The 14,316-nt window shown below is 49.0% G+C and overlaps 6 protein-coding genes across 6 annotated transcripts; 1 reads left to right on the forward strand and 5 right to left on the reverse strand.

Moving 5' to 3' along the window:
* Window positions 1-99: 99 nt before the first annotated feature.
* LTR64_007223 (uncharacterized protein) lies at window positions 100-1,195 on the reverse strand (the record flags this gene model as incomplete). Its single annotated transcript, XM_064901546.1, has 2 exons — window positions 100-1,099; window positions 1,152-1,195. The coding sequence occupies 2 exons, from the start codon at window positions 1,193-1,195 to the stop codon at window positions 100-102; spliced, it is 1,044 nt and encodes a 347-aa protein (XP_064752622.1).
* Window positions 1,196-1,753: 558 nt separating this feature from the next.
* Window positions 1,754-4,058, reverse strand: LTR64_007224 (uncharacterized protein; the record flags this gene model as incomplete). The annotated part of the gene is made up of 2 exons (XM_064901547.1): window positions 1,754-3,883; window positions 3,930-4,058. The coding sequence occupies 2 exons, from the start codon at window positions 4,056-4,058 to the stop codon at window positions 1,754-1,756; spliced, it is 2,259 nt and encodes a 752-aa protein (XP_064752623.1).
* Window positions 4,059-4,915: 857 nt separating this feature from the next.
* LTR64_007225 (uncharacterized protein) lies at window positions 4,916-6,723 on the reverse strand (the record flags this gene model as incomplete). Its single annotated transcript, XM_064901548.1, has 2 exons — window positions 4,916-6,388; window positions 6,442-6,723. 2 exons carry the CDS (start codon window positions 6,721-6,723, stop codon window positions 4,916-4,918), a joined length of 1,755 nt encoding a protein of 584 aa, XP_064752624.1.
* Window positions 6,724-7,183: 460 nt separating this feature from the next.
* HEM15 (ferrochelatase hem15) lies at window positions 7,184-8,514 on the reverse strand (the record flags this gene model as incomplete). The annotated part of the gene is made up of 2 exons (XM_064901549.1): window positions 7,184-7,197; window positions 7,269-8,514. The coding sequence occupies 2 exons, from the start codon at window positions 8,512-8,514 to the stop codon at window positions 7,184-7,186; spliced, it is 1,260 nt and encodes a 419-aa protein (XP_064752625.1).
* A 372-nt stretch (window positions 8,515-8,886) lies between these two features.
* On the forward strand, window positions 8,887-10,941 carry KU70 (ATP-dependent DNA helicase II subunit 1; the record flags this gene model as incomplete). Its single annotated transcript, XM_064901550.1, has 2 exons — window positions 8,887-9,697; window positions 9,770-10,941. The coding sequence occupies 2 exons, from the start codon at window positions 8,887-8,889 to the stop codon at window positions 10,939-10,941; spliced, it is 1,983 nt and encodes a 660-aa protein (XP_064752626.1).
* Window positions 10,942-12,586: 1,645 nt separating this feature from the next.
* Window positions 12,587-13,615, reverse strand: LTR64_007228 (uncharacterized protein; the record flags this gene model as incomplete). Its single annotated transcript, XM_064901551.1, has 2 exons — window positions 12,587-12,726; window positions 12,787-13,615. The coding sequence occupies 2 exons, from the start codon at window positions 13,613-13,615 to the stop codon at window positions 12,587-12,589; spliced, it is 969 nt and encodes a 322-aa protein (XP_064752627.1).
* Between the last annotated feature and the right edge of the window lie 701 nt (window positions 13,616-14,316).

A 14,316-nucleotide genomic window follows, 5' to 3' on the forward strand; every position in this document is an offset into this window, starting at 1 on the left:
ACCTGCATATGCTGTCGGATTTAGAATACCTAGCTCCAGCACGACCTTCTCCTGCCTATACTTCGTGCAGGAATTTCTCCTCCATGAGTGCCTAACACGTTAATCCAAATCCATAGCAACAGGCGCCTTAATCTGAGCCTGAGGTTGCGGTGTCGAAGATCTAGCCTGAGAAGAACCTGCCGAACTCTTCTGTGCCTGATTCCCACCACCTCCAAACAACATACTACCCATCATATCGAACAATGGATTCCCACCTTGCCTCGGTAATCTAATACCAAACCATATATCACCTATCTGTGCAAGAGCATCAGTCCATATGTCACCAACATCTTTTAGGTGTGCCGCATAGTGTCTCGCTAACTGTTGAAACAACGACTTATCCGACTTCTGTACTGCCAGGAGTAGTAGGGAGAGGAAATTCAGGAGTGGTAACGACGGGAATATTCGCACTGAAGATCTCGAAGACTCGATGGTTTGTGTAGGTATTGAGGTGTTGTTGGACAAGAGCTGTGATGTAAAGACCGCCATTGCTATGGTTGCAGATTGTAGGTTTCCAAGGACGAGGTAGGGTAGGACTGAACGAGATGCGTAGATTGCTGCTGTGTGAGGACTATCCTCTTTGTACCAATTATAGTGCATGTGGGCCAATGGCTGAGCGGATTGTGGTACTTGACCGAGCAGTAGATGGCGTTCAGCTTCGTATGCTTCGCCCTCGTTGGCAAGGAGGACACCAATATCGTGGTGGAGTTCTGGGTCGCCTCTTTCTTGATTGGAACCTTCGATTCCCTCCTTTGTCATCCACGTGCTTAGTTCCTGAATGAAGCGTTTCCGTGTTGGTTCGCCTGGTGCGAAGGCTTGTAGGATCTCTATTACTCTCCTTTTATTCGCGTCATTGACTGGCCACGAGGCCTTCGTATACACATCTGTCAATAGCGTGATAGCCAGATCTCCTCCTGAACCACCTTGACCAGCTTTGAGAAGCATGAGGGAGCCATTGGATAGAATATCGGCGGCAGAGGTATAGTCGGAGGACTTGAGGTAGCGGGAGGTAATGACTCGGAGCTGTTGATGGGCCTCGTAGTAGTTTCCTTCGGCAATCCTAGAACAATAGTGTTAGTATGGGAATTATACAATATCGGGTAGCTGTATACTTCTCCTTCTGCCGTGCTATCGTTTTCGCTATCTTGTTAGACATGGCGAATTGATGGTGCACAAGAGCAGGTCGTTTTGTGGGGGAAATCCTGCTGTGACAATATTCAGGAGTTGTGTCTAGAATTGGACTAATCACGGAGAGTTGACTAGAGTCGAGGACAGCAATCAAACGAATACAGGTATCTCAGAATGTATCGAGGTTGCACTTCGAAGAACTCGGGTTGTCCCGCGTATGTAACCGACGTCATTCGTCCATCGAGCCAGGCAATCAGGTTCTCGGGTCAACTCAGATTCCACCACTTCAGTCATGGCAAGAGCGACCGCTCGCTTTGATACGGTTGGCAGCTAGTAGAGCAACATCTTTGCTGACCAGTACACCACGTGCATCAGGTTCTTCTCGACGCCGTGCAGTTTATCGACAGAGGGTAGACGCGGGTTTAGGCATTGCTACAGGTCTTGGAAGCTCGGCCATGGTACTGGGCAATGAGACCAGAACTTGTATGTATAAAGTGTGTACAACCAGGGTATCTTATTTTCTTATGTCCAACTCCAGACGCCATGCATCAAAGGTGACCTAATAATATGTGTAGAACTGCCAATCTCACATCACAGTGCACTCGCGGTCTTGCTCATCCGGCTTGCCTTTTCCAACCTTGAGCCTTCTACCCCTACTCTTGTCACGTTTACTGCGTGATCGGCCCAGATCTGTCGCTATGGCACCATGGCCAACCTCCGGCGGCGCTGTGCTGGTCAAGCCAGGCTCACTTTTGTTTCTTGTCCTGTCCTGAATCGTCTCTTCAGGTGGGGTTATGGTACTGACTCGCTCAACTTGTATCTGTGGTCCGCTCTGACTTCTTTCGGACTTCTCTTCCACAGCGACATCCTCTTTGCTGTTCTTCCTGGATGTACGCATACCAAGCTTGGACCACGTCTTCGTGAGGCCGTTGTTGAACGAGCCACTCTTCTTGTGCTCCATGATTGCACCTTGTTCTTGAGTAAGCTCAAGTGACTTTCGAGAAGATCGTGGTAAGTAATCAACGAAAGATATGGCACTTGGTCTGCGACTGGCATCGAAGTCGGGTGTCCTACCTCTTGGAGTTTCGCTTGAGCTAGCAGCTGAAGTAGGTCGACTCGAAGCTGCTTGCTCGTTGGTCCCATCCACTGCTCTAATAGGCCCAATAGCAGGCGGAGCGCTGCTTGATGTGGCTGTATCGACCTCTTTGACTGTTTCTAGACCAGGCGAGGATATCTCGCCTGCCGTGAGATTACCAGGGTCGCCGTCTACGGGAAGGATCTGGTAAAACAAGAGGTATGGTGTTTCGTTCTTTAGTGCTTGGTAGATATCGACCGAGCTTACCCTGTTCGGTGCGAGGTCATCAAACCGGAGCCATTGAGACGTCTCCCCCTCACTGCCTTTCATGTTTGCAGTGCTCCGAACCAGGGAGACGTAATGGCCAGAATCAACAGAAATGCCTCGGTGGCAAACGACTGACTGCAAGGAGAGCTTGAAGTTGCCGTAGAGAGGTCCGTCTTCATCCATGTTGTCGTCATGGATAAAATAAGGGAGTCCAATCTCAATAGGAATATCGACATATGTGTCTAATCTTACGGCCTCGCCTGCACTTGTGAAAGAGTATCGCTTCAGGCACAAACCTAGTACAGGTCTCTTCGAAGAGAAGTGCGCCGCAACTTGTGCATCGGTTGATGGTGCAACGTTGGTATACCAGGGTATCAGACTGTAAGCCTGCCATGCTGGGATCTGAACCTCTTTTCTTATGCTACCTTGTCTCAGTCGTCCAATAGCCGATCTTGTGTCATCCATTGGTGATCCTGACAGCTGTGTCTTCTCTGGCACAAAACGTTCTTGAATGAGGCTGGAGGCTCGATGTCTATTGGCAGGCCTGGTAGGTAGGGCGGGAGGCATGGGCGAAAGTGGCGTCAAAGGTGTAGGTGCGTCGCCATCGAGTTCAACCGTTTCGACATGAACAGATATGCCGGCCTCTTTAGCCTTTGAATCGATTGAGTTTGTAGACTGTAATGTGTTCCTTCTTTGTAGATAGCGTTTGACTTCTATGCGGTTGTTAAAGTATTCCTCCAAGCAGTCTTCAAGCTTGATTTCTTTGGGGTATTCGCCGTTCTCTAGTGTTGGTATAGCAACCTCCAATAGTCGTTCGTTCACGTATTTCTTATCATCTGAGTCATGTTTACCGGCATGATGTATCGACATCTGCAGTGTTAGCAAGGGTAGATTTAGCTGCTCCGTGATGAAAGTGAAGGCTTCAGACGCGTCCTGCTGATGCAACTCTCGAGCATCCTCCCAACCACATTTCGCCAGACACTCTTGGATCTCTTTTGTTATGTCAGTTGTGATGAGTACGCCTGATCTCAGTAGGTTAACCCATAGCCTCAACAAGAAGGAAAGCTTCTGCTTCTGCACATCCTCGACGGAATTATAGAGCATGGCTTCAAAGCTATCGAGACGTGAGAAGATCGAGAAGAGCGTAGAGTCCAGGTAGCACGTCACGGCGTGGCGATTCACAGCACCCGTCAATCTGGTGTTTGGGTCAAAGGGGGTCAAGATACCTTCCGATGCATTGGACAGAGCCACCAGTAGTTCATATGCAATGGCGCTATCTCCACCACTTACTTTTGAGCGGATAGCCCATAGTATGTGACCTTGCTTGAGGAAAACTTCCTTCGTGTCCAGTACTCTTTGCCTAAGAGACTTGATCTGCTTGCGTGAGTTATGTGCCAATTGAACAAGCTGATAGATCTACCTTTGCTTCTTCATCTTTGGAAGGCTTGCCTGCATCGATGAAGAGACCGTAAAAGTCGGCAGGTGACGAAGGATCATACGACTCGGGTATCTTCTCGAGACTTCCTGTGCTCGAATTCTGAGCACCCATAATCAGCATGTGAAATGCTTGGCAATGGGATCGTTGTGGTTGATGAAGGAATGATATTGGCCGTTTGACACATGGAAGAATATCTCGGGAAAGAGCACTGGGAAGTACACAAGCCTGATCTTCATAATTCCTCGTTGGCTTACCTTTACTTCGTGACGTCCTGGTAGGTGGGTGCCTAGAGTGTGGTGTTTGTGAGTCTTCTCCCGTTTGCTTAGAAACCGACTCAATCCTCCTGTTTTGCTTGACAGGGAGTCCGTGGATGGTTTCATCTTGCAAGACGACCATTCAGTCGAGAAGTACTATCTGTCGCGAATGCTCTTCATATGTGCATTCATGAGTAGAACTCTTGGGTTTGATCAGCTTTGAAGACGGCCAGCTCTCAACACAGTACTCCAGATCCAGGGAGCGGCTGAACGTGGGGTCTAGGCTTCAGGCAAATTTATTCGGCGGAGGACCTGGTACTCTTTCACGTCGATCCACGGGTACCCTATAGCTCTCGTTCGTGTCAATAGCAATTCCTGTCATATGTCGCAGTAGGGCACAAATGCTCTTAGATACAGTAGCTCACGCTATGTCACGAGCTGAGCAAATATTCAACTGCACGAGCTCGGACAACGCTGTTAGCCCACCACTGTACAATCAGGACTAATTATCCATACGAGCTCTGGCACCCGCAGCCATTGTGGGAACCAACGAGTCCTCTAGAAGATGCAATGAGGCCTATAGGCTGAACTCTGAACTCACGTACTTTTAACGCTTTCTGATTGGTGTCTTCTATTCAACCCCCACCATATCTGTTGTACATTTGTACAGATCGACCAAGCACATTGCTGCCACGTCGTTACATAGCTTAACAACTACAAAGATTGTCCATCCTCCTCCCTTCCAGACTCTGACTCGAGCTTCTCATCTAGGTACACGCCTGGTCTGATGAACCAACTCAGTACAAATACAACAACGAATATGCTTCCAAGGCAGACAAAGACAAGACCTGCAAAAGTAGCAACGGTTCTACTGTAGATAAGGTTGAAGATGACAGGTGCCACAACGCGAGCAAGCGCATGCAGGAGCCCGGATGCACCTAGGACCTGCCCTGTCCGATCAGCAGGGATGTGCTTCGTCATGGATGACTGCAAAGTAGGAGGTCCAATACCTCCCAGCGATGCTACCATACCAGAAATGACCATGACAGGCCCGGAGGGCGTGAAAGCATAACCAAGATAGCCTATCAGATCGAATATGATCGAAACCCGAATGATACCAAGATCGAGCTTGTCAGAGCCACGATGCCCTTTAGGTTGTTCTGAAGCAGGACCTCTGACCCATCGTGTAATCAGAGGTAGAATGAAAAGGAGAACACTAACTCTGCAAATGTTGACTGTGGACAGATAACCAGCGGACTGCGTAGGATCCCAATGGAATCGCTTTCTTGCATATATCAGGACGATCTGCATAGTGCCCATAGCGACGCCGAACATCAGGGTATCGATCGCAGCCAGTGTGACCAGATTGCGACGGAGCTTGGGTGAGGAGCCAGGCCCTTTAGGCCACAGGATGGACAGTGGACCAAAGATGTTTAGGTCTTTAGTGGACCATTGTCGACCCGAGCGCTCGTTTCTGTGTCGCTCACGAGCAATTATTTGCCGTTCCTTGGACAATGACTCCGGTACCACCAGACTGGTGAAGAGAATGAAGAAGACATGACATCCGAGGGCGAAGTAGAAAGGAACCATAACATTGTTACCAGTAGCCTTCATGAGGATTGCGGCAACGACCGGTCCAAAGGCAATGCCTGCGAAAAGGTTTGCATGGAAATGTCCAAATGCCACGTTTCTCCGCTCTGGCGCCGTGCAGTCAGACGCATAGGCGAAGCACAAAGCCATGCTTGTAGTAAAGGAACCACAGAGCCCATCCGCCAGAGCTCCTAGAAGTAGCCAGTATACAGATATACTTTCAGGATTTGTGCCAACAATGATTGTGATGAGTTCACCAATGAAGGAGCCAAAGGTTGCACACACAATAACGGGTTTTCTCCCAATTCTGTCAGACAGAGCGCCAAAATGCGGAGCAACAATTGCTGAGAATATGCCCGAGAGCAAGCTGGTATACGTTGAGAACAATGCTGTCTTTGCCTGGACTTCGTTGTCATCGTCGCATACTGGATTCCTAAGTCCTGGGCTAATTGGGGCGAAACTAAAGGTTGGATCTTTGAGGGCTCGGTCTCTCATGAGGTCTCTGCATATCAGGTCTTGGACGAGGTAGGTTTTTGGAACTATAATACCGCCAAATGCTATGCAGAAGGGGAAGAAAGCTGGCAGAAGCCAGTATACCTGTGTCGATGTTAGTGTTTGTCAGTGGCAAGCAGATTGGACCCGCGACTTACCGATGGCTTCTTGTACCAAGGTAAATGGCCTCTCCCGTGCGCCCCAGTCCATGGCTCGTTAATGGCTCGCTCATAGCTATAGCCTCTTTTTTGACCTGGCCGTCGTGGCGATAGAAGGTTGTCTATCAAAGGACTGTTTTCATCCTCAATGTCCGATGTTGTGTCTGTCGCGTCAAAGCGAACATTACTTTTCGGTCGACGTTGCCTGTGCGTGCTGTCCTGCGATTCCCGATTCAACAACTCCTCTTGTGCTTCTTCAGCGTATACATCTTCTTGGTTCATTTTGTCCAAACTGCGGGATCGGCGATAGACTTTGGAACCTCCGACAACAACCCTGAATGCTGGGATAATCGGTTCTGGTTCGCTTTATGTAGACATTTTTATCTGCCAACTCTGCGATCGCTTTCCGGATACTGAAGTACAGCAATTGAACGGCTATACGCAAGGCCAACGATAGAAGAATATCAGACAGTATTGTAAATGCGGAAGCCTGAAACCAAATTCCAAAATGTCGTCAACACATGCAGTAGATACGGGCGAAGTTGAGTATCCCCCGGACATTGTAGGTGAAATTCCCGGACGAGATGTGCCCGATTGGGTGATTGGAACCCTGGTAAGACGGCAACGCAATGCCTGGCCAGATCTCAAAGCCACGGATTGATAAGCACCCGGATATCTACCTTCTGTGCTCGCGGTCGACACGGTCGAAACGGCTTCTTCTAATATACAGATTTCAGGGGACTTACAGGCACACACCTGTGATAGACAGCACGATATTAAAATTACCAACTATCTTACTACAGTTCCACTCGTGAAGGCTTGCTCACCAGCAAAGAATTTTTTCGATTCTAAGCAACGTTCGCTCGTGCAACCCTGACAGCGCAAACCCATTTGCTTCGAGCAACTTTGTCCACTTTCGAGGTGTGCTTTGGCGATATCAGCCAGAGCTTGGATAAACACTTTGCTGCCATTCAAACTCTCGGCTCTCTTGACGCCTGGATGTCCCTGAGCGTCCTCGTGCATAACTTCTTTGTCGATTTCGTATAGTGTTTCAATGTGGTCGCTGGTGAAGGCGATTGGCACCAAAACGAGGTCCGTATGTCCTCGCTTGACGTACTCTCGAACCGTGTCGCTGGTCTGTGCTCCAAGCCATGCGGATGGGCCAACTTGCGACTGCCAAGTCAACCGATATGGGTTAGAGAACCCAAGTCTGGACATAACCGCATAGACTGTAGCTGCTACCTCAGCAGGATATGGGTCGCCTCTATTGACCACGCTCATAGGTAAGCTGTGAGCGGAGAACAACAACACCACGTCTTTCCTCCTATCTTCCGGGTACGTCTTTACTTGTGCTTCGATGTTCTGCGCAAAGGCTTCCACCAATCCTGAATGAGTCGGCCATCGGTCAATCACACTCCAGGTTATCGAACCTGGTGGATGCATGTCACCACTCGCTCTCTTGCCTTCCAAACGGTTCCTCCATTTCCAAAGCTCGTTCAGTGAGCTGCCGGTCGTGGAGCAGGAATATTGTGGATATTGTGTGAATGCAACAGCTCTTCCACCTTTCCCATTACCGAATCCGTCCTTGAGCATTTGCTCGTACATGTGCTCGGTCAGAGGGTTTGCATATCGAAATGCAACATATGGCTTATGTGGTGCTGTCTCGGGTGATATTTGATCAAGGATTTTGCACATCTCTTCGCACTGGTACTCCGACCACTTGCGTATCGGGGAACCGCCACCAATATCTGCATACTGCTTCTGTATTTTCGGCGTCCTTCTTCTCGATATTAAAGGTCCCAGGTAGTTTTGTAGTCTACCAAGCGGTATTAGATCGCCATCGGAAAATAGTCTGCTGAGAAAGTCGCCGACCTCGTCTGTCGTGGAAGGACCACCCATGTTCATAAAAACCATAGCAGTCGGACCTCTCTTGCTCATAGAATTCTGCGTCACCGGAGGTGCTACCGTCGCCATGCAGGCTTTTCTGAGTCCTTGTCTCGAGCAGAACAAGTTTGGTCGGGAAGCTGCAAGCTGCAGCGCCCGCGCCGCCGCAGACGTTGCCCGGTTTGCCATCCTGAGGGAAGAAAGACTCGACAGTGTACGGTTAGTGCACAGAGTCGAAGGGTCTGTTACACTGAATAGAGAAAATGAACGACTTCGGTGACTTCTATAGAGAGGCTAAAGGAACGAAGAAGGCGAGATCATGGTTGACAAAATAATGTCTTGCAACTTGGGTGGATTCCGAAGAACAGACCGAAGAGCATGACGATCTTCACTTTGCCACTAACCAATAGCGCTTTCTCGAATTCATGGATGCTCTATCGCCGAAACGTGACTGCGCGAAATAGCGCGTTGAATACTTGCCTGAATCGCGTCCCAAAGAACAACTGATATCTGTGCTGCTTTCACCAAATTGTATTATCCATACCCTCAGAGATCGTCAAAATGTCCACCTTGCCATATCGGTCCAAGGACAATGGTCCTTCGCACGATGCCGACGATGATGAAGAGGAAGAGGACGTTGACGAGACTGGCTATAAGACTGTGAAAGACGCAGTCCTTTTCGCCGTAGAAGTCAGCGACTCTATGCTGCGACGACCTCAAATAACATCCGAGAAAGCGGATACTAGCTCACCACTCGAAGCAGCACTGAAATGCGCCTATCATCTGATGCAGCAACGTATCATATCAGCGCCCAAGGACTTGATGGGTATACTCTTGTACGGTACCGAAGCATCAAAGTTCTACAACGAAGACGAAACCACTCGGGGTGGTTGGTCGTTCCCGCATTGCTACCTGCTGACCGATCTGGATATACCAGAAGCGGAAGACGTGAAGGCACTAAAATCATTAATCGAAGATGACAGCGACAGTGAGGATGCCAAAAACCTCTTCCAGGTTTCAGGTGAACCAGTATCCATGCACACTATGCTCTTTTGCGCCAACCAGATCTTTCAGCAGAAGGCCGCAAATTTCACATCCCGACGACTGTTCATTGTAACCGACAATGACAATCCTCATTCCGATGACAAGTCCTATCGTTCGCAGGCCACTGTAAGAGCTAAGGATCTGTACGATCTCGGCGTCGTAATTGAGCTCTTCCCGATCTCTTCAGCTAAACATGCGTTCGAGACAAAGCTCTTCTGGGATGATATTGTGTACAAATCCAGTCCATCCGACCCAGACGCGATCATGTACAATCCTTCGTCGCTGATGGACGTTGATAAGAGTCGTCTGAGGACAGGCAATGCTGATGGTATTTCTCTACTACAGTCACTAATATCAACCATATCTTCGCGTGCGACGCCCAAGCGTGCACTATTTTCAGCTGCACATCTGGAGATCGCGCCCGGGCTGCGTATTGGTGTCAAAGGCTTTCTCCTCTACAAACATCAGAAACCAGTCAGAAGCACTTACATTTATGTTAGTGGTGAAAAGCCGGAAATTGTGAAAGGGCGAACCACAAGATACGCAGACGACTTCGAGAGCGGATCTCGCAACGTTGAAAAGGCAGAGATCAAAAAGGCTTATACCTTTGGCGGTGAACATATAACCTTTTCGCAAGAAGAACTAAGCAAACTACGAGATTTTGGAGGTCCCATCATTCGTCTCATTGGCTTCAAACCAACGACTGCTCTACCAGTATGGGCTAATACTAAGAACTCGACCTTTATTTATCCATTCGAGGAGGATTACATTGGCAGCATTCGCGTCTTTAGTGCGTTGTACCAGAACATGTTGAAGAAACAGGTTTTCGGATTATCCTGGTTGATACCACGAAAGAATGCCACGCCAGTCCTCGCAGCGATTCTGCCCACATTGAGTGCCATCGGCGCCGATGCAGGGACGAACCAGGCAGCCGTTTCAAAGACTGGATGTCCACAAGGCCTTCATCTTATTCCTTTGCCATTCGCTGATGATCTACGACAAAATCCACCCTCCATGCATAAGACACCACTGCGAGCTCCCGACGGACTGGTAGATGAGATGATACCAATCATCGAGAAGCTCAATCTACCAAAGGGCACATTCGATCCAAATAGATATCCTAATCCAAGTCTTCAATGGCACTATCGCATACTACAAGCCATAGCACTCGAAGAAGATCTTCCCGAAAAGTCAGAAGATAAAACAAGACCAAAGTATCGACAAATAGATCAACGTGTTGGCGAGGAGGCTGTCAGATGGGGCAATGAGCTGCAAAAGGTGTACAAAGAACATGTAGCAGAAAATCCTGACGCTGCTAATCTCGGTGAGAAACGACCAACTGCTCGTGGCACAAAATCGAAAGAAACAGATGAGCCAGCGAAGCGGTCGAAGAAAGACAATGGGGAGGTTGTGAGTGAGGAGAATATGCGAAAGACGTACGAGAAGGGACAGCTGTCAAAATTGACAGTGACGGATCTGAAAGGGTTCGCCAGCTCAAAGAAGATTGCAACTACTGGAGCCAAGAAGACGGATCTGGTCGAGAGGATTGAGGCCTGGTTTGAGCAGAAGTAGTAATGATCGGAAAACAAGGCCAGAAAACACTTGTCGAAGTATGACGGAAATGATTAACGACGTATGATTGAACACGACAGTGATGACCGTATGACAGAGTTCCCGAGACATCCAAGAGGCTCGCATGAGGCAGTGACGGAAGAAGGCTAGTGACAACAGATTCAGCTCTGCTGAACCCAGCGTAAAAGGACTATGTATCGGATCTTGGTGCATACAAGTGTTCTTAGACAATATTCTATATGTTTTTGCATAATCTGGGCTCGTCCACTGAAATTGCCATAGCAAAGTTCAATAGCTCATTGAAGGTACCAAGGTACAATGCAGGCGTACCCCTGCCACTTACTTGAAGTAGGCAAACCAGGATACGGATACGAATGTGATAAGATCACCTCGCGAGCTTGGCTGTCAATATATTGCCTGACCACTAAGTGTCAGTCTATATAAGAAACCTTCTCCATAATCGACCAGCACATCTAGCCAGAAGACAGAGGTCTTTCCAAGATGAATCCTATCTACTTTCCACCATCGTCCCGACCACCCGGGTCAAGTGTCGGCGTCGTCGTGACCGCATACACCATCAGTACATTGACCCTCCTCTTACCAAGGAGTATACCTCATCGTCGTCTCATCCCCTTGCCTGTATACCTCTACTTGTTACTTTATATCCGTCAGCACCAGTTCGAGAATCTTGGGGAAGATTATATCATTCCAATCGAAATCACATGGCTGATGATCCGTTGGATCGATTTAGTCGTCTGTAGGAATTTCGATCTGGACATCTACCGGTACAAGCAGGATGGTACACGTGAGACCGCGAACGAGGTCAACAAGTTGGCATTATGGCAGAAGCTGAAGCGAAGCTTCGGGTTACTGTGCAGCTTAAGAGGAATAGGTTGGAACTGGCAGGTTTCGCATGTTGATGAAGTACCTAAGGAGGAAAGTCGAAGGCGAGGACGTTCGAACCACCAATATATCTCCTTCTAACGTTTGTAGATCTTTCGTTCGCCACAAAGTACTCGAAATTGTCAAGGCGTACGTGCTTGAAGATCTGACTACATTCGTCCTCCGACGCAGTTTGCTTCGGAATCCTGATATTAGCTCGATCAAGGACTTGCCCCTATCCAGACAAATGGTAATCGTCTGGTCGACAGCCTTCCGTAGTGGTTACGAGATGTGTCTTTTGTACCATGTGCTAGCAGTACTTTTCGTCAGCTTGAAGCTGGATTTACCACAATCCTACCCACCATTCAACGGCAAGGTCAGCAAATGCTTCACTGTCCGTAAAGTCTGGGGTTATGGCTGGCATCAACTGCTCCGTCGGCCTTTCGAAGTTTCTGGCAACGCCATTGCTCGGCTTTTGTGTTTGAAGAAAGGCAGTTTGGTGTCGAGATATTTCAGGCTATATTGGTCGTTCTTTGCCTCGACTTGCTTGCATCTGGTTGGAAGTCTGAATTTGCCGTACTCTGATGGTGGCTGGAATACTATTGTCTTCTTCATGGTCCAGCCATTGGCAATCACATTGGAGGACGCCATGATCGCGATGGGGCGAGGGATCGGGTTCCGTAACTCAGGTATGTGCGACTTGTATTGTCGTGATCGAACCACCACTGACCAGCTGCTAGCCCTCACTCATGCTATAGGCTTCCTATGGACTTTCCTGTGGTTCAGTTGGTCTCTCAGATATGGCGCCGACACCCAGTTCCTTAGTGAGTACCACCTGGTCGACAATGTGCTGGTAGTGTTTAGCCCTACCACATGGTGGTTTGGAGAGGTGTAGGCCAGAGCCTAGAGTAAAGAAGCTGTCGTAGCATCCCAACTCTCATCAATAATTCTCGTTATTCGCACCCACCCCAAACTTCCCACCTCCTGCATACCAAGCTGCCATAATGAGATCACACAAATCCCTGGCCTCATCATCCTTAAGCGGCATATGGTGACCACCCTCAAAGGCCATCTGAAAACACTCGTCTCCATCACACGCCTCCCTCAATCTTTTGCATCCCTCAATAACATGATCATCCCTCCCCCAAGCATGCACAGTAGGCACCGTCTTCAACAGCTCATAGTCCTCCACCTTAACCCTGGAATGCACCGCAATCGGCGGATACGGCCCCCCAATCATAATCCCAAATTTAAACTTGTAAATACTCCCACCCAACTTATCACGCTCCTCGATCCTCTGCCTCAACAACAACCCAGGCACCAACCTCGCCCCTTGCGAAAACCCCATCACACCCACAAAACTCTTCACACCACCGTTTTCCTCCATGACCCTCACCAAGTTCTCATCTAACCCCCTAATCTCATCCTCGGGCGTCTCCTCAACCTCACTCTCACCCATCTTGAACCGCCGCTCAACCCACCTGTAGAAGGGCGCGCACGACGCAAAGACAGGTAACATGCCGAAGCCGGGTGTTCCTTCTATACTTGCCTGGGCGAAGACGAAGCGGAATTGACCCTGGAGGTTCCAGATGAGGCGGCGAGATTGGATTTTGAAGACAGTGGCGTTGGATCCGCCGCCGTGCAGGCAGAGGATGGCGGGGAGCAGGTGGCCGGATGAATCGTGGGTGGGACGGCTTGAGTTGTTGAGGGGGGTTGTGGCGCGAGATATTGAGGGGGTGGATTGGTTGGATTGTGGGTCGCCTAGGAGTTGAGATTTGGTAGGGGCTGCCATTTTTGCAGGACGAGGATGGTGAATGGATTTTCGAGGTAGTATGTGCTCAAGGCACTTCGATATAGTTTCACCCTGATTTTGAATTTATCAGCCCGTTCGGATTCCGACCTTAAAGTGTTATGATGATATTGGCCGATAGCTTCGTGCCGGACTTCGAAGAGCAAAGCGGCCTTGGCGATATGTCTTGGGGTGGAAATATGAGTGCCGCCCAAGTATCAGTAGGAAATGGCATACGTGAGGACGAGTACAGATCTCGTGTTCAATAGGTTGTAAATCTTACAGGTAATCTACATAAACGCTTTCTCTCGAGGAACACGGCTTGCGACTGCCGCTATTTTTGGTGTCAGGCATTCAGGCAATAAGCTCACTGATCTTGTGTGCTTCACACTGCCTCCACATCCTGTTCGAATCTCGTCCTCATCAGCTCGAACGCAAGACAACGATTTTGAGCTGTCTCTCTCGATGAAGACTCCGATGCTATATAAGTGCCACGATGACCTGCTGAGCAACTGAAGGGTGGTAAGGCATCAGGTTCTATACTGTTACCAGTACTTAGAATGAGGCTCTTCACAGTAACATTGCCACAATGGACGTACTCTTTGAATGTCGGCCCACCCGTATGTATCTGAACAGCGAAGAAACTGACAGCCCAGCGACATGGCAAAATGTAGTAGCTGCCCGTGACTCGCCGTTTTTGCTCT

This window comes from Lithohypha guttulata (assembly GCF_036872675.1).
Source record: "Lithohypha guttulata strain CCFEE 5908 chromosome Unknown scaffold_5, whole genome shotgun sequence".
In the NCBI taxonomy this organism is placed as follows: domain Eukaryota; kingdom Fungi; phylum Ascomycota; class Eurotiomycetes; order Chaetothyriales; family Trichomeriaceae; genus Lithohypha; species Lithohypha guttulata.